The sequence below is a fragment of the Lepisosteus oculatus genome, chromosome 6, assembly GCF_040954835.1.
Source record: "Lepisosteus oculatus isolate fLepOcu1 chromosome 6, fLepOcu1.hap2, whole genome shotgun sequence".
Classification (NCBI taxonomy): Eukaryota; Metazoa; Chordata; class Actinopteri; order Semionotiformes; family Lepisosteidae; genus Lepisosteus; species Lepisosteus oculatus.
In genome coordinates, this window is record NC_090701.1 from 9,660,338 (window position 1) to 9,685,837 (window position 25,500).

The following is a 25,500-nucleotide window of genomic DNA, read 5'->3' on the forward strand; positions in this document are numbered from 1 at the left end:
CAGTTTTGAAAACCTAACGTACTGTAAACATTCAGATGTATAAAGTAAATCGCATTTAACGAGTTTAATTGTTGTGGACTATTATTTGTTTGAAACTACAAAAGCTTTTTGGTCAATATGGATGTTCTTACTTTCCCGTATGAAGCCACGGTGAATTTAAAAGGCGTTTTCAAAATGTTCCCACTCGTACACTTTGCATCGTGGTTCTCCGTGCTTTTACTATGATTTCACTGTTGTTTTTCTCTTTGATTATACAGTACTATAGTATGCCGCAGTAAACGTATTTAACCGTTGCTGTGTTTAATCGTTTCATAATAAAGGCATTTTTACTCCAGAAGAGGATGGATTAGTGGCTGTTTTACCGGATTGGATTGCATACCTACACGATCACACTTAAATTCACAGCAGTGGGGTTGGAGATGCATACGCGGAGAGGTATCACGTGTCTTCACTCTCTCACTGTTTCCCTAGCGTTAGCAATAGTCTGCTCCAGAGTGGAGCTTGTATTGCAGCATCGTCTAGTTTGTCCTAGCTTCATCCACACCCTACAGTAGCTTTTATTACAGCCAACATCTGGGCAGAGGATGCAGGAACGATTTCAGTAATCATGCTCCAACAACGTCGCTCCGATTTGAAACGCTTCTTTGTCCAACAGAGATAAGATTTGAGTAGTCGTGGGTCTTTTGCCTGCCTGATTGGGTGAAATCTGTGAAAACGTTTTGGATTCATTCTGTACGAATGTTAAACGCTGTTACTTGTCTCCTGGGGATTTTTTTTTCAAGATGAGGTTTGTTGCTATAGAAATATCAAGGCTTTGCAGTGAGAGCAAATTAGTAATACACACAATAGGTAAGCACACGATAGCTTGTCTAACGTTTAGATAGGTACTGTATTATACAGTATGTATCAAAATATGTGATTTATTTAAACCTCGTTTTCTAGTGCATACACGACGGATAAAAATATCTCGCCATTCCGTACAGTACAGGCAGGTTTGAGTGAGCGGTGTATTTTGGAAAAAAAACTATTAAGTCTGCAGGATCCTCATGTTTCAGTGACTATCTGAAATCTAGCAATGTTTTCAATTCAACCAGACTGAGGAGCGCCTCCCTTCTTAGCGAGACCCGATCCTTAAATGACCTATAGCTAAAGGCAATGTGATCTATTGCCCAGATCATGGCATGTGGCTCATTCCAAATTTTAACAAGCGTGGCGCTGAGGATCACTAGAGAAAATGGGGATCAAGTCCAGGAATGTTGGTAATGCTTCGGTGGAACAGAGAGACAAAAAGGCCGGCTTGCCCGGAGACTTGGATCAAGGCACTTTGGGCTTGGGGGCTGGGGCTGATAAAGATGGAGCTCTTTTGCTGGTGGGTCCAAGCCGAGACGATTTCAAAAGGGGATCACAGGGAATTGGACTTCTAGCCAAAACTCCCCTGGGGTACACGAGACCGGTAAAGCGGAATAACATCAGGTACCGAAGAACTCAGAACTTGATATACGACGCACTCGAAAGACCCAGAGGATGGGCTCTGCTCTACCACGCGTTTGTGTAAGTGACATCTCACCTTTCATCCCAGCCCGTCTCGCATGCAAGAAATTGGGCTCTTGCTTTTAGGATGTAAACTGAATTTCAATGGATGATGTGTATGCACAGTACTGTCCCTTAATTGCAATATATTTTTATACTGTTTCACTCCAAATCACGGAAGTGCTTAAGAGAATGTCCGTTTATTTCACTATTTTCTGTCATGTTTAAAGATTTACTTTGCAATTGTTTTTATTCTGAAACTCAGTAGAACTTAACTTTAAAGACACAACTCTATGCTGAAAACAGTACTGTCTACACATTTTTTAAATATAGAATCCTACAAAGGAAAAGAGATACACTTTCATTCTTTATACGTGGTATCTTTGAATTAACTGGAAACGGTTTGAGTAATTAGGTGATAAAGTTGATGGGAGGAAGGAAACTAAGAATAAATCTAAGTCCGAAATTGGTGATAAAGATGTTGTTTTTGACTTGTTCTTTAAATTGTTTAATCTCATAAGCTTCCCTGATATTGTTCTGTAGGATATTCGAACAGTTAATTGTATCTATTAACACACAATAGTAAAAATAAAAGTCTCTTAAAGGAACGGAAAACCTCATACTTTAGTTGTAATTATACATTAGTGTTTTTAGTATAGTACGTGCACTACATTTGGGTTACATTTTCCTTAAAAATGTTAAGATTTATTCAATTGTCAAGTCAGTGTTATAGGTTTTCCTATTTCTCTTTGGTCCTTAAAACTCAAAATGAATATTTTGATCCTACTTGTATACTAGTAGGACACTCAGTGGCTGGTTAAAACTATGACTTTATTTCAGAATACACATGAAAAATGTTTCAGATACTGTATGTTTGGAGGAGCAGTGTTAAAATATAGATGCACCAGAGAGGTACCTGTTCTTGGTAGATCCTCAGGAATCTTGGTTTTTATTTCCATCCCTTGTGGTTTCTTTGTTGTTAAGAGGAACCCTTAACAGATTCTTTATTTAGGCAGTACGCATTTTAAATATGCTGCAGCCACACCCTGATGCTTCAGGACATGTATTTTCCACTGGCAAAACAGAACAGAGAGTTGTTAGTTGTCCAAAGTTGGTGATGGACTTCATTACCTAAGAAGCTCGTCTTAGAAGCTGTAAGCTTACTTGATTACAGGGGTCTTTTTTTGTGTATGTATTTCAATAGAAATAATAAATACGATTAACATTAGAAGCGAAAGGTTTATCAAAGCCTGCAGTAGTGAATTACTGTATGTGTGGATAGTTAATGGGCTTAACATGTTCACTGTTATATTAAAATTAAAGTATGAGGGCCGCACAGTGGCACATTGGTTAGCATTGCTGCATTGTTATTCCTAGTGAACTGTGACTTTATTAAGAAAAATTAAATGTAATCTACAAAAGCACTAATAAGTTATTTGTTTGTTCTGATGCATGGGGAGAGATAAGATACAGTAAGGATGAGACTTGGATTCACAGTCTGCTAGCTCATAATCCATATTTCAACCTAGTTACTTTCTTCTTAGTACATGTGTATTGACAGAAAAAAGGCAAACATGTAATTTGATTTTCTACTTTAACAGTACAACGTATGCAATGTCAGCAGCCTTTGAAACCTCCTATGGATCAGATGGAGAGGTACTGTTGTTTTTGCATGATAAAAAGTTATTATGAAACTCAGGGGGAGTTTTTCATGCTGACAGTTAATTATGAATTAGACTTTCCTGAAAATGAAGCACATCAAGCAACAGGATTGTTCTGTAGATTTCTAAAAATAATATCACCTCAGGGGGTGAAAACTTTATCCTTGTCTTCAGTTTGATGGCATACCAACTAATCATCTGATATGTCCTCATCCATAATGCTGTGTACCACATATTGCTTTAGTCAATGTAGAGAGCAGCAGAAAGGTTTTATCAGAAGCTTGCTGTTAAATCAATCAGAAGATTTAGTTGCTGTCACAGAATCCTTGATCATGATTTTTTCATTTCATACTTTGTTTTGACAGGATTCTGGACCAGTCACAATGTTTCTCAAATTAGGATAGCATCTTGATTCTTCCAAGGGATGGAGATTATTTTTTCTCAACATGGTGCATTCTTTTTAGTTTAAATTCCAGGGTGAGGAGACAAATGATTTCTTAAGAGAATTCAAACCTTAAGTGATATTTCCAGTGAAAGCATATTAAAACTACACTTGAACAATTCCATAAATGTGGGAAATAGTACCCATTCCTTGAATATCAATTCAGTTTTATGTTTAGTTCTTTTAGTCACGTTTTGCATTTACAGGGCATGTACTGTATATTTGTTTTTCACACATGTACAGTATGTGTTTCTGTGTATCTGACAGATTTTTTTACAGTATATGGCATGGATCATTGTGCTGTTTCTAGGCATTGGTCATTTGTGTCATGCTTTTGTATGGTGTTTGAAGTTGTCAGGGGCACATAGATTTGTTTGGGTAAGAAACTCCTGCTGTGAACTGTCAGCAAGGGACAACCTGTCCAATTTCTTGCTAATTTTATTTATTTCCTTTTCCATAAATTATTACTCTAGTTTCTTGCATGGATACAAATGTGGAGTTGATTAGCGATGTTTCATTTACACTATTTGCATTTGTTACATTTGATACTGTACACTAGGCACCCCCATCCTAGTAATAAAGAACCAGTTTGTCTAGAGCTTTTCAGTCCAGATTGGGTCTTAGGGACTTAATTCAGATTATGTTAGCTTTACTGGGCCTTTTGAACAGCATCCCCCTGTCCTTCAGATACTGATGTTTTTCATGGAGCTTGGAAAACTTGCGGACATACCAGCCATCTGTGATCAGGATTGGGGACTTCAGTTGTATACCTTTTAGATTTTACATGCTTTTTGAAATAATTGATCAACCCTCATCTTTAGCATTAGCGTATCCAAGTTTACTTTAATCTGGATTGTTATATATAACCAATTTACCTGATGTACAGTAAATTATAACATATTTTGGACCTCAGTCAGGTGTCAAAAATTTAAATGTACTGCCTTTTATCTAGGTGACACTCATCTCCTTTGTGACTGTAAAGTTCGTTGTTTAGGACCCTATCTGGACAGTATAATCTGGCAGTGACTGGAGAAGGACAACAAGGAAAACACAGCTGGATCTGGACGGGAATACAGACAGGGGCAGTAATGGTGATCTGGTGCTCAGGAGGCATGGCAAAGGCGTACGTGTCTGAAACAGTCCAAAGGGGAAATCAGGGCGCAGTCCAAAATCCAATAGCTGAGAGGTTCATCCGAGACAAAGACGAGGAACAGGGAACATGGAACCAGGAACGCAGAAGTTAAAATCATAACGGAGCCAGGTGCTCCGACCCCCGGACTCAGATGGTCAGGGTGCCGGGGTGAAGCAGATGCCGTCGGGTCTCTCTTGGACCCGCTGGTAGACGGGCTTCCGGGCGTCCATCTCCCGGTGCTGAGTGCAGAGCTTCAGAGGCACAGGGTTTAAATAATACATGGGGGAAAAAGGGGCAGGTGAATGTAATAATGAAACTAAAATACAAAAGGGTCAGAGCGCCCTCTAGAGGAGGGATGATGATCGTGACAGTGACAGCTGATGCATACGTGTAGAAAAAATAACATTATGTACAGTAGTTCTGGAACATATATTTTTGCAGTAAGACAACTAAAAAAGCTACAATAAATAAATGCAAAATAATTTTTGTAATAAGGTGCATATTTGTGGTTGAAAGGAAAGCTGCTTGAAGAATATTTCAAACTTTTTTTTTTATTGAGAGGTTATGTACTTTTCCTGACACGTTAAAGCTGAAACCAAATGTTAAACATGCATTTGGAGACTAATTGAACTGCACATCAGTGGTCCCATTAGATCAAGGGAATGATCAGTAGCAAAGAAGTACTTTTTATGTTAGCCTCACAGCTTTAAACTGCTAGTAAGCAGCTGTCTTCATCCAGGAATAATGTTGATCTGCATTTCCCTCATTGTATAAAAACTGTTTTTCCAGCACCTTAAGAGGGAGATTGACTGTGATAGCTGATAATAAAGCAACTTCAGGGTCACATAATCTCTATTTTATCCTGTCTGCCTCTGCGCATATTTAAGTGTTCAATGAAGGCAACAACCAGGTACTATGTCTATGGGTGTCTATATCTAGTGGCTAGTTTTACATACTGTACTTGTTTACGTCTGATTCCCCAGGTTTTGTTCTGAACTAATGGAACAGATAAGCAGGAACCATCTTTTATTCCTCTGTCTCACTTGATTTTTATCTGCCCCTTGCTTAACTGTATCATCGAAGTTGCACATTTTCTTAATTATCCGCTATTTTGCTTTGTAAACTGTTTTGTTAATTGTGTAGTGATTATGCACACTGGGGAAAAGAAAATGATGTCATGCCACTGTAGCTTACACTGTTCCAGGCCTTGCAGTAATCGGAGAAAACACCAGGGAAATGCTCTACTAAATGTGTAGGGGGGTATGTTTGAGAGGTTAATTTACATGTTTTCTTTGAATAATTGATGGCATTTAATTTTGCCTGTTGGATATAGGGGTGGTACTGCACTCTTCAGGTCTACCCTTTTTGGAGAATTGAGTGCAGGTGGAGAAAATTCTTAGCCATTTTCCACCTGTGTGCTTCAGGACACACATTAGGAACATCTGCTCTCCATGGTGCTGAAATTGTGCTTCCTGAGGGGCAGAGCCTGATACAGCTGAAGTAAACCTCTTTTTCTCATTTGATACAACAATAATACACAGAAAACAACCACACTGTATTGTTTTACAAAGTAAACACTGCATTATTCTTTAGCAAAGGGAAAATGCTTGAGTCCCTGATTTTCCTGTGTGCCCACTCCACTGTTTAAAAAATCATCTATATCAGCAATGTTCTGATACCCTCCCACAGGGAAAATTGGGCACTATTGAAAATTTAATCATCAATTTTTCATCCCTTCACATTCAGTTTTGTAGATTATTCTTTGTATTGAATGCAAAATTGGACAACGCTTAATTAGATCTGTAGTTTGAGGTTTTTGTACGTTGGGTCTCTCTGGATCTGGTACTTCTGTTTTTTCTAAATTCCCTACTGTTGGTCAGGTGTCAGTTAATCACAAGCACTTCTTATCTACTAAAGTCTAGTGACTGAGGTTGGATGGAACCTTTCTGCTTTCGTAACATCACATACAGTATTTACATTCCCAACAGAAATATTTCCAGGGTGCTTTTGTGCTCTCTTTGAATGAACTGTGTCATTATTTCAGTATAATTAAAATGAGCACAACTTAATGACTTTTTATGTTCACTCATCACCTTTGCATGTGGGTGCTCATAAGCCCAACTTTCTTATTGTGCACCTGTAATCGCATAGAGAGTACAAAAAAAGAACAAGCTCTAGTTATTACAGGCATCTCTTTCTGTCACATTATTTGACAGTCAAATATGTTGATTGATTTAGAATGAATCACTTATTATTATTATTATTGGTATATGCTGCATTTTAGTGTTTTGTCCAAGTTTCTTTAAGAAATGTTAAACATGGCAGGAATGGAATGAGTCACCCCAGTCTGGTTTGACAGAGAAGCGGTTTCTGAGAAAATACAGTGGGTTTTTGCGTAGGCTGACATGAGATGGGAGGTCGGTCCTCACCATCAGAATGAAAGTTCCCCTCTAGGCAAGATTTTCTGAAGGACGAAAGGATAGTAAAGCTGTGGTTATATCTATCCTAGTTCTGACCAGGACATATTCATAATCATATGAAACATGGATGTATAATCACATATGTCTGATTGCATAAAACACTTTAAGTGAAACTCTCCCTTAATAATTCCTTGCATTTCCTTAATAATTTCTATGAACATGTGCCTGTCGATTTCAACATTCGTGGAAATATATGTTTTTGTTGATTTGGAACAGAAGAAGATGTTCCTTTTCTGGACACAGCATCATTTTGAATCATTAAAACAATATATTAATATTAAACAGATTGTAAGGTGATAGAGAGGAAATTTGTCTCACCAATTAGAAATTTGAGAGGATTGTTGAGATCGATCACTGCTAGTTCGTTGGTCTGGTAAGAGGGGCTTAGTGTTGTTGTAGTGGGCTTTTAAGGGGTGACTGAGGTCAGTGGGTTAAGTGCCCTGTTCTCTTGGACCTTCTTGATCCTTAACTGCTGGTCCTAGTACTGCTAAGCAACATATAGAGATATTCTCCATCCTCCTCTCTTCTGTGGAAAGCCAAGAGATCAATATGGCAGGAATAGAGAAGGGTTTAGGGAAGAGCCTCACACCCAGAGGAGGATGCTTTTACAGGAAGAGGAAAGAAGATCTGCCAACGTAAGGAAAAACCCCGATCACTTTTGCTGTAAGTAAACTGAGCAGTAATGGGCAGGGGGGATGGGGAAACACAATAAGACCTGGAATAAAGAAACTGCTGACTTCTCCATGGGATCAAGTGTATCAGATGGTTATCAATTGTACACTATATGGTGTTGATGAGAAGTCAAAACACTGTCAATTGAACAGAAATACCTGACTTCTGAAATAAAATTCATAAGGCTTTGGGGGGGAAAGGGCATTTTCAAAATACTGCAAAGGGTGAAATGCAGGAAAGGAAAGAACAGCACTCATCAAGTGCAGCATATGTGTCACCACAATATACCTGAAAATCTGAGACATTGTGCTTTTTTTTTCTTTTCTAATTTTATAAATACACTGATCATCCAAAGAAATGTTTCACTCTATGCATGTATGTTTTTAGTAATATAATGTACACGGATTTTGAATATAAATAAATAATTTTGTAATTAAAAGGATCATTTATGACACTGGGGTAAATTTGGATTTTGCATGTGCCCCAAATCACCTCTTTAAGTGAGCGAGTTGATTTAGTAAAGGCAATGTTAAAGTACTGTGCTTTAACCTGTTGAATATCATCTACCATCTACTTGCTGGTTGACAGTGAAAATACAAGACCAAATTAAAACAGAAGGAACCAAATGCACTGATGTCATCAGTATATTGGAACGATATTTCAGATGGGATCGCTGGCAGTGGAGCCAAGTCCTATTTAGCAATGAATCAAAGTCTTGCATAGACCATCCTGATGGAAGTTGGTGAGTGTGTCTCAGACATGCAAAATGATATATTAATTATTGTGTACAGCAGGCCAATCAATGCGGAGGTCCAAGTCTGATAGACAGTGCTAGAATGCCTAGCTGATGCAGAACTTCACTTGTAGTGATTGATGACAGCCTGACTGCACAGTGCTATATTGAACAAGTCCTGGGATCTCGCTTTCTGTCCCTTCTGCAGGCTCATCCTGTCATGACAACAGTTTTTAGAAGGACAACCCAAATCCTCTGATGCTTGTGTAAGCACAGTTTACATGCAAAATAAGAACATTGTGCCATATTAACCAGACCTAAGCCCCATTAAACATTTGTGATAACCTAAGACAATGTGACACATCTAGGGATCAGAGACAAGTGAACAGGCACCAGACTGTCTTCCAATTAAACTCTTAACACTCTTAACTCCTAACCTCTTAACAGTAGACCTACTGCGGATAAGTCCTGTTCATTACGAATGTTAACCAGCATAATGAAATTATCCGTGTCTGTTTATTCACTAAAATGTCAGTGCACCAGCTAGAGGAAAGGTTTTATACAGTAGTTTTCCTTATAAATATTGTGAATTTGTTCCACTTATAATTGATAGGTTTCTTTTGATAGTATCATTTCACCTATACTGTACAGTATGTGATATGCAAATTCCTTCTATATGATCCCTGGATGGATCACTATTGACATTTTAGAACCTTTTAGTACATTTTTAATATTTCCGTCTTCCTTACCAAAAAACTAAATACATACTTGAGTATAATATACAGTATATATTTACACACCTTACTGGTTAATCTGACACACAAAATGGAAGAAAATGCAAATTTATTATATAATATGTATTTTATATATTATGTATACACATATTTTATGTGCAGTATGTTTGCATATACAGTATGTATGGAGTTATGCATATTAAAATTTGAATCAAGACACTTTTCTGGTTCCGTTTGTCCAGTGAGTACTATACAAACTTTTTTTAAACACTGTACTGTATCTTATTTACATCCTTGAGAATCTACAGATTAATGTAGACCTTAAATAACTGATTTAATTATGAATGCAGTTTTGAGTTTCCTTTAACCTGTTTAATTTTGCTTCACAGCTGGACTTTCCAACTGAGCAGGTACTGTAGGGTTATGTGATTGGTCAGTAACAGATTTGCACTATTCCTTACCAGACAGCCTTCCTGTGAGATAGGTGGCTTCTGCTGTGTCTTGAGTACTTAGAGATACATTTCCTGACAGCATTGCTGTGAAACACAGATATTTAGAAAATTAAGATTATAAAAAGACTGCATGTGCTGCTGGTGGATGTTGATTTATCACAGCATGTGACAAAAAGGCTTTTTTGGGAACTGTGAAGGAGGACAAATTTGCAGCCTACCTCATTACCAACAGTCCTACATAATTACTTATCTCTTTCCCAAGTATCCTAGTTTTGATTATCTAAAACAGGACTGGGGTTCTGATTAATGTTACAATTGAGTGTGTGTGCACATCAGGAGATGGTTGTTTTCACAGATTGATTTATGAAAGTCTCACTTTATATGTCTTACTGCATTCTTTTTTTACTGCCAGGCAGGACTGAAAGCAATTTAGTTGTCTGTTTCATGGCTCTTAGTGTATGGGTTTAGGTCCATTCCTTTATATCTAGGGCTTCTTTCTTTGAAATTTTAACAGGGTGAATCAAATCAATCCCTTGCTTTCAGACGTTTGATCTACAGTATATTGTTGTCTGGGGGATAGAACAAGAGACATTGGTTTTTGCCCAATCTAAAATGTTCTCCAATAAAAATCTTTAAACTTTCACAAAAATATTATCTTTACATTAAAAAACATGTTGTAAGTACTGTACCTTTGATTAAAATTATGTTGGGACTACCAGATTGTTTGTATAGTTTGAAGGCATAAGAGTGCACTGGGAGTGATCATGGGAGTCTTTACTGTACACCATGGCAGATCAATTACAGTAGTTGGCCAGGATCCAGAACTATTTGTTAATTCCTGCAGGCAGGAGCTTTCTTTTAGTTTATTCTCTATACTATTGTTTCATGGATTTCTTTCTTAATACCTGTTTCATTACATCTTGTAACTGTTTTTTGTCAAACCAAGTATTCGGAGGTATCACCTGGTTACTCAAGAGAGGGATGGAAAGCCATACAAGTTAAAGTGTGAAATAGATTTAATAAGGAATTATAACGGTATGAAGAAAGGATCTTGTGTTTGAGGAAAATATGGGTTGCTGTGGCCACTAATTATCACTGCCATATATACTGTAGTTCTTGTATAAAAGAAAAGCACATGTGCATTAAATAGATGTTACCTATTTAATTAAATATTTTTTTCCAGTTTGTTTGACTATTAAAGAACCCAAATAAAAGCTTTAGGATGATAATCACAGAAGATTTTATTGCTGAAATGTTTTTTGAAGCAAAGCTTATTTCTCCGATCACCACATTAACATAGCTAACTATGTTGACCCATCGTTGAACTTGGGTTTGTCAATAATGCCTGTAGCGGTTTTGCTCATAGTTTTTCTCTGCATTACATTTGGCGGTGTGGTTTTAAAGCTGTTTTGTATTCAGAATGCTTTTTCTGTATTGCACGTAGAGTGATAGTTGACTACAGAAAACATTTTAATTAGGGTTTTTTAACCACCTTGGACCAGTGCCCCTGTCTAGCAGAAATATTTTTTTTCTCAGATTAATATTGAAATAGAATTGCTTAATACATTTTCTTTGAGCCATATTTTACAGAATGTTTAGAATAATATAGAAAAAGATGAATATATTTGTCACAATCGTAATCCCTCCTCTTAAGGGCACTCCGGCCCTTTCGTATTTCAGTTCATTTCATGCGCCTGCCCCCTGTTTTGTCCGTCTTTATTTAAGGCGGGCGCTCCCGCTATGACAGACCCCAGGATGCCCTGAACCTGCCTACCATCAGGTCGCCCTGCGTCCGCAGCTTGAGGGCTTAGGCTTCCGATCAGCGTACAGACCTGCTGAGTCCTGGGCTCGGAGCGCCTGGCCTCGTTACTGTTTTTATCTTCCTAGTTCCCTGTCCCTGTTCCGGATCCCGTTCTGGGTTTTAACCGTGTTTGTCTTGTCTCAGATTGGATCTCCCGGCTACCTGGACTTTGGATTGCTCCCTGTTTTTCCCTTTTGGACTCCCACTGGACTTGTTTGCCTATGCCACGCCCCCTGAGCACCAGATCACAGCCGTCACGCCCCCCTGTCTGTCTTCCCGTCCTGCTCCTGCTGTGTTTCCCTAGTAGTCTTTTTCCAGTCCCTTCCGGATTATACCGTCTGCACAGGGTCCTAAACTATGCATTTTGACATATTGAGTAATCCTATACATAATGTTGACAGTTTTTACTGACATTTTAGTTCACCCATGAAAGTGCTGAGGTCAATGTGTATATGTTGTTAGTAACTCAACAAAATGTGACTTTACTGAAAGGGGATTATTTCATTTTCAAGACACTCTATGTGTACAATATACTGTATAGTTGTAACAATTTAAACAGGCCCAGTTTGACAGTTTTTGAGTGTTGGTCAGTTTATGGAAGTTTTCACAATTTATGGCAGTCAATTTGGTTTATGAAACCTGTTCGTTTTTTGTACCAAATTTTTCTGCATTATTCTAAGTGAGGTCTTAGTACTGCAACATTCAGTTCTTACATGCAGTTGGATCACTTGATTTAAATTACACATATTTAACTATCCTAGCTTGTGCCTTTTTATTGCTTTAACACAATGTCTACAACATCAAAATTATGCATTTATATTAACACCTAATCTGTCTCACAAGTTGCATATTTTGATTTTCCTACCTGCTTACAACAATAACCTACACTTGCCTACTTGCTTGCAACCTAGTTAAATGCCTGGTATTTGTTCAGTCCTGAACTAGTCTTTTTGCATTTCATTTGCAGCTTCTAGTAAGTACTGTAGTTACTGTAGGTAATCCTTCTTTTTGTGTATCTTCACATTTCAATAGTTTGCCAAGATATTGTTTATTGCTTTGAATCAGGAATGGTGGTCTTAATACAGATCCCTGGGGTATTCTACTTATTACATGAACCAAATTTGAGCATTTGACCCTCTGTTTCCTGTGCATAACAAGTTCTCATTCCAGTGCATTACCTTGAATGCCTAGTACCTGAAATGTATGAAGAACTTTATCACAAGCCTTGTGAAAATCTTAAATGACCTTATCATATGCTTCGATTGTGTTCATTACTGGTGTTGCTCTTGCAAGTTAAACAAGATCTTCCTTTCCTAAAACTATGCTATTTCTTAGACTCTTGAGACTATAGTATGATTGGTGTATGAATGGTAGCCAGCATTGCTTAAATTAGGCTCTGTGATAGACTGGTGTCCCATACCGAAAGGGTTTGATTGTTTTGTGCCTGGTAACCAGAATAAGCTGGTCCATTGAGCCACTGTGTGCGGCTTGAATGGAATTAAATACCTAGTATAATATCCAGGTATTTGTCAAGGAACCTCAATTGGAATTAATGGGAAAAGGCTGTAGGGTGGTTTATTCTCACATTTTTAATTCAATTTCTGTGCTGCTCAGTGATGTTAAATTGATTTTTAAGTAAGCTTTTTAATTGCATTGACAAGCAATTCTGCCATCCATTTAAACCCATTCACATTGAGAACCCCATTTTATATAACAAAAATAAAAAAATAAGATAAATTTATATTTATAAAATGCATGGAAGATAACTTCAATGACCACAAGTAGGACAAAGTAGATAATCTTACCTATGAGCTAGTATTCATCCTGTACCTTTTGACAAAATGTTTTGATGTATTTTGTTTTTTTAGAATTATTTTTTGAATGTATGTGATAGTTAAAGTAGAAAATAAAACCATGCGTTGGACCACAGCTCCTGTCATTCAGTTATAGTCCCCGATAAGCACTTAAACAGCTGTGGCCTGTTTTAGATCAAATGATATTCACAACAGAATAGAATTCGCTGCAGCATGTTGGACTGTTGTGGCAGAGAGATGACATTCAGTCGAGAGAACTTTTTCACAAAAAGCTTTGCAGAATTTTGGATTTATTCTAATGAATGGATACAGATTGAAAAGCTTTACAATACATAAGAGAATAAGCATTAAAATTGGTTGTACTGTATAATAAATACAACAATAATAAAAGTGGTCATGGTTATGTATAGGTTTTGGCACATTGTCATCAGTAGAGGTGTTATGGATGGCTGGAAATGTTATGTAATTTGGATAGTTTTCCAATGCTATTGCATATTGAAGGGTAAAGTACAGTAGAAATGTACAGTTTTGATGTTGGAATCCCTAGTGCTTTTCTTATACAAACTGTTAGTTTCACAATGTAATCTGTGCCACTGAAAATAAAAGATGCCAGTTCCCATACACACAAAGCAGAAAAACATACAGTAGAGCTGTGTCTTACACAAGTTAAATCCTTGAGCACAGTATTTTTTTATAGAACATGCATCTTTATCGTTAATCTTATTTAAATGTGCAATTGTTTCATATCCTCGTGGGTTGTTTTTGTTAACATACAAATCAGTTCAAATGGGGCTTATGATTTTCCTGTTCCCTCACTTTTACACTCTCCTTTCTAAATCCCTGATCCCTGTTGTCACTGCTGTATTGTAATACTGTACATCTGAAAAACGCATGTGCATAATAGCCACCTACAGTAATAATGGTAAAATCAGTTTTAAGTTTTTTTTTGCCTTTTGATTATTAAATATTTCTTTTTAAGACCATACAAACAGTTAAAAACAAGAGGAGGCCATTTGGCCATCTAACCTGTTTGGTAGTTAGAAGCTAATAGACATTTCTTGAAAGAAGACTTCAAAAACGTGGCTGAGTACTGAGTACTTGTTCCATACTCCCACAACACATAAGGAAGTGTCTCCTATTCTTAATTTTATTTGCCCTGGGAGTTCATCATGCCTGTATGATACAGTAGCCACTGAATCCCAAGCTGCAATCTTGTTTCACGCTGCTATAGGGTCCATTGTTGTTATGGTATAATTGTTTACCCATGTTAGAAACATATTGAACACTGTTAAATTCATAGACCATCTGTGTTAAGTGACCAAGTTTGAGTATCTTTTGCATGGTTGCTGTATCTTTTTACAGGTTTGTATGTGCATCAGTACATATAAATGGTCAAGTCAGAAAAAAGCAAGTAGCATTGTTCTGTGGTATGTAGAACATAATGGGTGAAAAGAAATCGCATAATTGTGCATAGTACTGTCTTCAAGATTATTTAAGCAGAGACAACAGAGACAAAGGAGTGTATTTTTTAGTGTACTACACCATTTAAAATTAAATTGAGGAATGTTGCTGTTTTTTTCTTCTTAATTTTCAACTTCCACAATGAGCTTTATGCACAACACAAAATAATGATTTAAATTCATTCTATACAGTCATAAAACCATCTGGAATTATAAAGAATTTTTCATGAAAATCCCACACCATTTTACTGTTTAAAAAGTGTTCAAAACAAATTCTTAAAACATTAGTTTAGGGTTAAACATTAGATGTTTCAAATTTGACTATATACACCCATATAGTAAACAATACACATGGTTTAAACCAAATGCTAATCTTAAATCAAGATTTGATTATTGGCTTGTCTCTGATTCTCTGTTTCAGTTTGTATCTTGTGCAGAAATTTCAGCTGCCCCACTCACTGACCATGCAGCAATCTCTCTAAGTCTAATAGCAAATAATGGAAACCACTCCAAGAAATATTGGAAATCTAATAATGACTTACTGAATAATGATACTTTTTTATAAACATATAAAATCACTAATTAACAATATATGTAATAACACAGATCTAGACATGCTTACAGGAAAATGTGAGTATATAAAATTTAAAATAAGAGAATTTTCAATAAAATATAGCAAAAAGTTAGCTAAAACAATGAGAAAAAGAAGTCCTTCTGAGTAAGGACATTTACACATGCTGTACTAAAAATTGTTTAAATGAAATTGAAAAGTCGAACCTAAGTAAATGTCTCTATGAGTTGGATAATATTTATATTAAAAAAGCAAGAGGGGCCTTTGTGAGATCAAGAGCGAAATGGATTGAAGAAAGGGAGAAAAACACAAACTATTTCTTCAAATTAGAACGTGACAGACAGAGTAAAAACAGCCTCAAAGAATTAATCATAAATGGTGAAACTATATCTGACCACAGACACATTTCTATGGCAATATTTAAATTATATTTAAAACTATACAAAATCGAGTTCTCAGAAAATTTATCTGAGCTCTTTTTTAATACAATTGAGACAATAGTACCAAAAATAACCACAGAATTCAGAGCTAGGTTTGATTCAGATTTAGCAATTGATGAAGTTGATCTGGCGTTTAAGAGGCTAGCTAAGGGCCAGGCTTCAGGCACAGACAGATTAACTGTTGAATTTTATTAGTTATTTTGGAAAAAATTAAGATACTTTATATACCAGACCTTTTTGGAGTACATATCCAATAATACTTTGTCTACCACTATGAGACAAGGTGTCATTACATTAATCCCTAAAATGGGTAAAAATATAAAATATATTGACAACTGGAGGCCAATCTCATTATTAAATATAGATTACACAATTTTCTCACATGTCTGTACAAACAGATTAAAAAATGGATTATCACAACTAATAAGTGATTCTCAATCAGGATTTATAAAAGAAAGGAACAGCCGTAATAATATACGTTTCGTGTTGGACATATTAGGAGTTGGAGTCAGATTATTAAAATTTAATATTGGCTGACTGTTTAATATTATTCTTAGATTTCTACAAGGCTTTTGACAGACTGGAACATCCGTTTATTGCTCAAACCTTACAACATTTTGGTTTTGGCTCTACATTTTTTACAATAAGTCAATTACTATATAATAACATTAACAGTTCAGTTTCTCTTAGTAATGGAATGTCACCATGATTCCTCATCAATCGGGGAGCTAGACAAGGTTGGCCCATTTCTCTGTTATTATTAATATTGGCTACAGAAACATTAGCAATCCTAATCAAAAACAGTATCATAAAGCTGTTGAATGCCATGGGCACTCCTATTATTATTAGCCAAATTGCAGGCGATACAACATTATTTCTAAAAGATAAAGATCAAGTATCATTGGCAGTTGAAAGACATTTTCATTTACTTCAGGTTTATCTTTAAACTTTTAAAAATGTTAAATAATGACCATTCATGATTGACCAACTTGTAGAAATTCGAACTATACCAATTAAATCTGATGTCAGATACTTGGGGATTTGTATAAATAAAAAGGTAGAAGATAGGATTAAACATTCTCTAGCTAACAACATCTCCAAAACCCAGGCTAGGCTTAATAGCTGGCTACAAAAAGATATCTCTTATTTGGTAGAATTCTTTTGGTTAAAATAGAAAGTATCTCCAGATTTATCTTCCCAGCAGCTTCAATCTCCATTCCAACCGCAATAATTAAAAATATAAATAAATTAAATTTCTCCTACATTTCTACAAAAAGAAAATGCATTATCTAAGAAAAGGTAAAATGATTAATGATGTATAAAATGACGTATGAAGAGGGTGGGGCCAATATTATGGATATCATATGATATCATGAATGGTACCCTAAAGATAAAATGTTTACATTCCTTTATGAAGGATACAGAAAGCTTTTGGTTTGCTATTCCTAGGAGCTTAATGGGAGAATTAGGAGGCATAGACCTCCTGTTGAGATGTGATTTTGATATAAACAAGCTCCCAAAAAGACTATCTGCTTTTCATCAACAAGTACTGGAATATTGGAAACTATTATATAACCATAACTTCACTCCTCATAATTCTCATATATGGAACAACAGATACATCCTGTAAACGAAAAAGAGCATTTTTTATGAATCCTGGTTTAATAAAGGTATTTGGTCAGTGGTGCATCTACTGTATTCGAAGCTAATGGAGATGTTTATAAATGGTGACTTTGTTAAAAAATATGACATTGAATGCAACCCAAAGCAATTCAAAGAAATTAATGAGGCAATTCCACCTTCTCTCCTAGCTTTGGTAAAAAACTTCTCTATCCATAGTTATATAATTTCCCTACTACCAGAGATCAAAATTGGAACTTCTAATATCTTGGGAAAAAAAGTGCAATAATAAATACATCTGTACTATTACGGCTGAGAGATTCTTCCCAGCCACCAAGGATAAAGTCATTTTTAATGCTATAGATGAGGATTCTCTCATCTCCGCTAGAACCGAATACATTACTCTGCCCATGCCACCAAAAAACAAGGATATTCATTTTAAAATACTGAATAACATACAGTACAGTCCCTTTAAGGAATTTCTGAGAAAATGGTTCAACTTTGACTGTAGCACCTGCACCTTCTGCAAAACAGATATTGAAACAACTGAAATCTTTTTTTCCTCATGTCACCATTCAACAACTTTCTGGCGATCTGTTTGTTCTTGGCTTTATAATAGAAATATTTGTGTACATCTAACTTTTAAAGATATTGTTCTCGGTGTCTCAAATCCAAACAAAGAAGTCCGTATTATGTTTTAATGTTATTCTCTAGTTTCAAAATTCTACATTCCACACACACACGTGTGGAGTAAAAAAGAATCCTATAAGCTTTGAAGAACTGTCTAACTCATTCAAGCTATACTCTTAATTCACTGAAAATTTTAAAAAATAAGCCCTGCCAGTTGGTCACAAAAATGTTGTATCAAATAAACGTATTTAATGTAGCACCTAACCCCAACTCTGTACTATGGGAAAAGGTGTTTTTTTGTTTTGTTTTTTTTTCTTTCTTTTTTTTCCCGTTTCATTCACTTGTTGCTACCTTGTTGTGTCATGTTCAGTCATCTGTATATTTGTATGTACAGTATATACCCCTGTTTGTTGTATTTTCCCTTTTTGTATTTAAAAAAAAATATCCTTTTGAAAGCATTGTGAGAGACACTTGGTTCACTTAAAGCTCATTAAAATGATGCAGGCATTACTAGTTGAAACCTGCGTTATAACACTAGTACCCTATGTGTCACACCCTCTACATCTAGAGGGCGCTCCTGCTCTGTCCTGTTCCTAGTTTCCTTGTGCTTTACTTGTTCATCCAGTGTGTCTTGCTGTCTGGGGCTTTATATTTCCTGGTCTCCCTTTCCTCCTCGCTCGGCATGTGGATTGGTTGTCGAGAGGCTCGCCTCACCAGGTCGCCCCACGTCTGCTACCTGAGGGCTTATGTCTCGTTCCGACTCTGCCCAATACCTTGAGCCCAGACCGAACCTCAGTGTTTGCTCTGTTCCTGCCGCTTCGCATAGGGTCTTTCTGTTCTGCTGGTCTCTCCACGGCTAGCCCCCGGCTTCCGTGACACTAAGGTCATGATTTCCTAAGTGGTGGTGCATAATTTGCAGCAGCCCATGGGCAGTTGACTGTGACTCTAAGCTTTCCATGCGATGATATCAGAGAGAGATTCACTGTTTGTCCAGCTGGCACTAACTCCCCTGCCAAGGCAGCACAATACTTGTTTTTCAAAAGAATGGCTTTGACAGGTACAGTACAGTAGGAATGGAAGAGAATCACATCTGCATGTCTTGCTCTTTCCTGAGTGACTGTGGCAGGAAGTCTGGTATGAAAACAATTTCATTTTGCTTACTGACTTGCAGCTGGGTCAATGTGTAAGTTTAAATACGGCTTTAGTAAGATCTGCCTTGTACAATACTTACAGTACTTGCTGATTTAACACAAAGAAATTGGTGGACATCAAGATGTTTCTTTTTTTATAGCATTTTGCCTTCCCACTTACCTAGTTCACAATTTTGGCATATGGCGTATAACTACGGATTGCACTTTCTTTTTTCTTTATTATAAAAAAACTGAATACATTTACTGTACAGTATCTAGTAAAGTACATCCATTTTATATTGACCTGTGGTGCTCCTTGAAGTTTTCCTTTGTTTTCTCTTATCTGTACTGTATGTTCCCATGTAAAATCCTTTTTCATCAGACACTCCTTTGGATTCAGACATGAGATGTGATCTGTTCCCATGGTTACAGTGTTGTTCAAGTAGGCAAATGTGGTACTTCTAGAGCTGCAGTTAAAGTACATCTATGCTTTTTAAACACGAATATTGGTATTGCCCAGTCTTTCATATACTTAATAATCAAGCTTAATATGTTGAAATCAAATTGTATCTTATAACAAAAATCCTGTGTGATATAAAACCATACAAATTAATATTTGATTTGGATTGTATTGACATATGGAATTTGCATATCTTCTGCGCTACACACTTAAATTACAGATATTCCAAAATATATAGATGTTTTGTGAATTAGGGAAGTGGAAATAAACCTCAGTCTTGTACACAAAACTCCGAACTGTAATGGAGCTGGTTGTAACCTTGGAAACAAGTGAAATCGGAGAGACAGATTTGTCAGAGAGAGATAGTCTTACAAAATCGACAAAGGAGGCCGATTCGTTGGCAGTGTATGGCAACTTTTGTCAATTGAACAAAAATACTAGCCAAGCAACATAAGCAAAACAAGTCTCCCACGTTCATCTGCACAGACGGTGTTCATTCCAGTCAGCTTGTGCATTGTTTGTAGCAAACACAACACAGGTCCACATTAAGGATTAAAATGTATATGAAATTAAAAAATAAATAAAAATGGTAATAGCACAATGTGCATGCTTACGGCCTGAAAACATAATACAGTACTTTGAGATTCACACAAGAGGCCAATGTACAGTATAACCATGCACAGACATCTCATCAGCAGGAGTTAGAAGTGCTACATCTCCTTTCCATACAGGTAACACTTGCTAATGATCACATACAAGGTCTGGTATTGCAGGTAATGCCATATCTTTGTGGTGACTATTGTGGTCATGATTTTTTTTTTAAATAACTGATGCTGCATTTCCCCCATTTATGGAAAAAACTAAGCTAGTGTGATGGAGTAATAGAAATGTTCTTAAATACTACGTGACGGGCTTGCTGGAACAGAACTTAAGGCAGGATCCTGGGATATGTGTGGTGAAGAGAAAAAAACGAGGTGTGCTGTACCGAATTGTAGCAGAACACATTAAATATGTTAACTCTGCTTGGGGAGAAGAAGGTTATAACGGAGTTCACTCGAATCATCTGCATAGATACAAATGAGCATTGTGCAAAAGCTGCTGTAAATGTTTATCCTTGCATTTCATAAGCTACTGTAAAGACTGCTGTGATGCGTATCTGGCTTCCAGTTAAACTTTCTACTTTTAAACTTTTTTTTAATTTGAAGTATCAAGTGCAGGAACTATTCCAAACTAGTTAATACAACTCTTATTACACAGTATTTCCCATTTTCATTTTCTGTACCAATCTCAGTGGAGGCGCGGGTTTAACATACTGGAAGAGAAGAGATCAGATGAAATTACAGGAGATGTACTTAATTGCTGTGACTACAAATTTAAACTGGATGTCCAGGAAATAAGTAATTACAATACTGCTAGGCTTTATTGGATGTTAATACAGCAGTAAAAAAATCAATTTTATCTAATAGTGAAGTGGAAAACAAAATACCAAATGGGAGTTTACATGATTAGTGGTAAGCTTTAAATTATATCGGAACATTGTTATGTGGTTATATTCACTTTTACTCTTACAAGCATGCATTTTTATAATGACAGTTTATAATTTCGAATAATTCATATCTCTCTTTCCTTAAAGAAACATGAACACATTTATTTAATGTATTTTAATTTTTTATTAATCTCTGGTAAAATTACATCATGTTCTTGGGGCTTTTGTATTATGAAATCTGAATTCTGATACCCTTTGCCTGCTTTCAGAAACTTGCACAACTGAAAATAAGACTTGAAGCCCTAAGGATAAGATTTCTGTCAACAGGAGCCATCCCTAATTAGCACTGTGATTCCATAACTGGGGTTTCTCAGATTTGATCTTCTTTTCTACTCAGGCTTGTCTTTCAGCTTGATAGCCTTCAGGTCGGCCAATACCTGCACATTTTTAGCTCCAAACAATTTAAAATCACCCTCTTAAAATCATATTGATAGATTAGCTACGTGAGGCAGAAAGGTGAAACTCTGAGCTGCCTGCTATGGTATTTTCTGCACACCTTTGAAATTGAAAGCTCTTTTCACAATAAATGGTGACATCTTTTGTCAATCCATTTCATCCACCAAGGTGGGGGGGTTACATTTGTCAATGTACTGTATTAGGAATGGGTGGGAGGGGAAGGTAGTGTTGAAAAAGGAATAAAGCATTAGATGAGAATCAATATGCTGATTTATATTTGTAAGCCTCTTTATAGTTTCTACTTGCAGTTCCAGTTCCATAATTGTAGACAAAGCAAAGCTTGCTGGAGGGCTTCTCGGCAGGGAGAGAACTCTTTACTGTAAGTGACTTCTGCAAGTGTTTCAAAAGTAGCTTATCCAACATAATGCCAAGACATAAAATTTTTAAAAACGTATATTTACAGTAGATGTAAATGTTTCAGAAAGTTGAAGGACTCCATGTCATTAAATCAAATATAATGGGATCCCAGAAGACACAGTTAAAAGGTTATTATAGGATGTTTCTGAACTGTGGTAAGGAGCTGAAAATAATTATCTTTTACTGTATGTTCAAAGCAGTTTTAATTTGTGCAATCATTGGATCGTGGAGTGTGAAAGGAAGATACAAGCCTTCTGTAGAAAATCTGTTGGTAGTCTTTCAACTCCATTTACACCATATTGAAACAAGATCATATTAAAAGTTGGCTATTAATTGCTCCTATTAAGAGAAAGAAAATCTATTATTTATTTTAATTTTATTGATTTTTTTCCATATTTTTTGTTTGTAAAAACAAAAGAGCAAAACAAGACACAGTGTGTTAAACAGATCACTGTAGGAAATTTAAGGAACTCCACCACTGTAAATATAGGACAGTGGCAGTTTAAAAAAAATCCAAATAGAAATAATGAACAAAAGTAATAATGTACAAAAGGGGCAATAATAAGAAATAATGTACAATAATGTACTTCCAAAGCAAGCTTATTATTATTGCATAGTAAGGAGACACACAATGAGTAAAATTTTATCTATTTTTTTTCAGCAAAGGTGAATTTATCCTGAAGTGTATACTGCTGATTCATTAACACTGTTACATCCCTGTGCGTGTCTGTGTTTGGTTTTGTTTTTTTTGTTTTTTTTCCCACTTCCTGTATTCAGGTACCACACCCCCCCCCCATTGGTCCATCATTACACCATTACTGCAGTTGTGATGTCATTATCATCTCAACTCCGGGCCAATCAGAATCCAAGATCTACAGTTTAAATACCTGAAGATGGTTTGACTCGGTTAGCTTCTGGCTTCGGCCAGTTTCCGGCTCAACTTCGGTTCGGTTCATGTTCGTTGTTAGCTTCGGCTTTGTACGTTCTTTCGTTTTGATTACCTGTGTTTTGTTATGACCTTGTCCGCACTTGTTACTTTCCTTTTTACCTTGCTTGTGCTCATTTGTTATCCTATGCCTTGCTTGTGTGTTTGCTTCTGTATCACCCTTTTTCACCATAATCGTGCAATTGGTTCACTCGTGTCGTGTTATCGTTAACTGTGAACATGTTGTACACCAGGGGAAAAGGTATAGGTAAGGTCGTTGGGTTGCATTGTGCACACGTTTGTTTCTGTCTAGACACTAGGTTAGGGGCGTGTGCCACGTGTGAATTTTGGTTCTGGTCACTTCAGTATTGGGACGTTTGGGCGCATGAAGATGCTGAAGACCCTTTTGATTTTTGTTTTTTTGGGTTAGTTAGGTTAGACCTCGCTGTGTTAGCTAAATCCGTTTGGTTTTATTTTCTTTCCTTTGGCACTGATCATGTTCCTTTTCCCTGTGCGTTAGTGTCATGTCTGCGTACAAGCCACTTTTTAAAAAAATAAATCACTTTTGCACCAAAATTGTTGTCACGCTTCTTTAGTCCCTCTCCAGAAACCTACATGCATCCAAACCCATCCTAAATGTTACACCCCTTTACCCCTAGACACCTGGGGTTGTAACAGACTTGTTTGTTATTAAATAGTTTATATGGTAGCAGGTGTTTTCTGGCATTTAGCAAGGTTTGCTGTGACAGGGTTTGAGACAATTGGAATATACGTGTTGGGTGAAGTCAGACTGTCTCAGGTGTTTTCGCTGCTCCTCTCATTTGTCTTTGTGTCTGCAATGAAGAAGTTGTGTTCTAATTGGACAGCTCTGCAGCTGAATAATTTTGCCTTTGTAACTTTTTCTGTCTTTGTGGCCCTCTGATTCAATTAAGAAAGTGTCTGCAGTTTAAAAGAGCGCAGGACAAAACTAGCGCTGATATGAATATGGCAGAAGAGGGAGAAGAGGAAAGAGTGGACTCGAGAAGAAAAGAAATGGAGAGATTCACACTGGGGAATCGGGAGGGGGAGAAGGAAAACAAGTATGACAAAACTTTGAGTTATTTTATCGGATGCTAAACCCTAGTCCTCACGCTCAGACCCTTTCCATCCTTGGTTTTCCATCAGACATTGTGCTCTCTCTGTTCTTCCGTTTCCCGAGCCTGTGATGTAGTCCTGGGCTATTGAATGAACTAGCCACAGATATCAGAACTATGCTGTCTCTGACCACCTTTCAGCACCTGCTCAAGACTCCTCTGCGTAAGCAGCTCTCCTGACGTGTCAGCTCCCAGGCACATCCTTCGGTAACTCTCACGTTGTATAACAGTGAAGGTTTTCATTTTCAGACCAATGTGGCTTACCAGTTGCACTTATTCACTGTAAATCTAGAATACGGCCCAACAGGGCGTTTACATTACTGATGCATGTACCGTTTTAATTCTCAATATTTTATTTTGAATGTATGGCACTTGGGTTACTCTTCCACTTTGTTATGGATTTATTGTCATTTTGCTAATGTAATTTATGATTACATTACTTTCTCTGCAAGATTGTTCCTGGTATTTAAGATTAATGTTTTTTTTTCTATTATAAGTTGCCCTGGATAAGGGCATCTCCTAAGCTACTAAATAATAATTAACTGATGACAATCATGAATCACTGTAACTTAATGATATTGCGGGCTGGAAAGAAAGGAGTGATTTTCTGACCTTGAAACCATGCTTTGTGCGTTATTAACTGGCATTCACCTTGTTGATGAGTGAAGGCTGGGTTAATGTGACTGTGTGGTAGATGACAGTGGTGCTAACTCACATTAAAAGCCTGCACTTTTTCATAGCTGTAACAGCTGCCTCAGCTCCCCAGTGAGAAATTTTCTTCATTAAAGTTTTACATCATGGCCCAGTCACTTGGGTTTCTGGAAAATATATGAAGGTTTTATGTAACTATGCGGTATTTTGAATCAGCAGAGCTTCTGTTTCTTCTTTAGAACAATTTGGTTTGATTTAAATTCCTTCCAAGAGTCTGTATAATATGTAGAGCCTGCAGCAATATAGAGGTTTTTGTTTTGTATTTTTAAGACTGCATGATCACTGTCTGGTATTGCAGTCTCCCTGGTGATGTGTTCTGTATATATCTGTGGCATACAGTACAGTGGATTTTATCAGTTTGCTGTTTGGTCTTTGTCTACTTTGATTTAAAATCAATTTAATTTCTATGAAAAGATACTAGTGTTATGATATCAGAAAAGTGATGGATGGGTATTATTTGTTCCCAAGTTTTTTCAAGTTTGAACCATGAGATGCAGACTATTATATTATTATATTACTGTGGGGGGAAAAAAAGAATGGGACCTTTATGACATAGAAGACTGCTATTTAAGCAGACGGTCTACAGTCTAGCAGGTATGATCATTTATCA

The 25,500-nt window shown here is 36.7% G+C and overlaps 1 protein-coding gene across 1 annotated transcript in view; it reads left to right on the forward strand.

Annotated features, from left to right (window-relative positions):
- Positions 1 to 442: 442 nt before the first annotated feature.
- Positions 443 to 25,500, forward strand: part of kcnq3 (potassium voltage-gated channel, KQT-like subfamily, member 3) — an 86,004-nt gene continuing 60,946 nt past the window's right edge. The window contains exon 1 of the mRNA XM_069190948.1: positions 443 to 1,551. Coding sequence (XP_069047049.1) covers positions 1,235 to 1,551 — 317 coding nt within the window. The 5' untranslated portion in view covers positions 443 to 1,234. The remainder of the gene's footprint in view (positions 1,552 to 25,500) is intronic.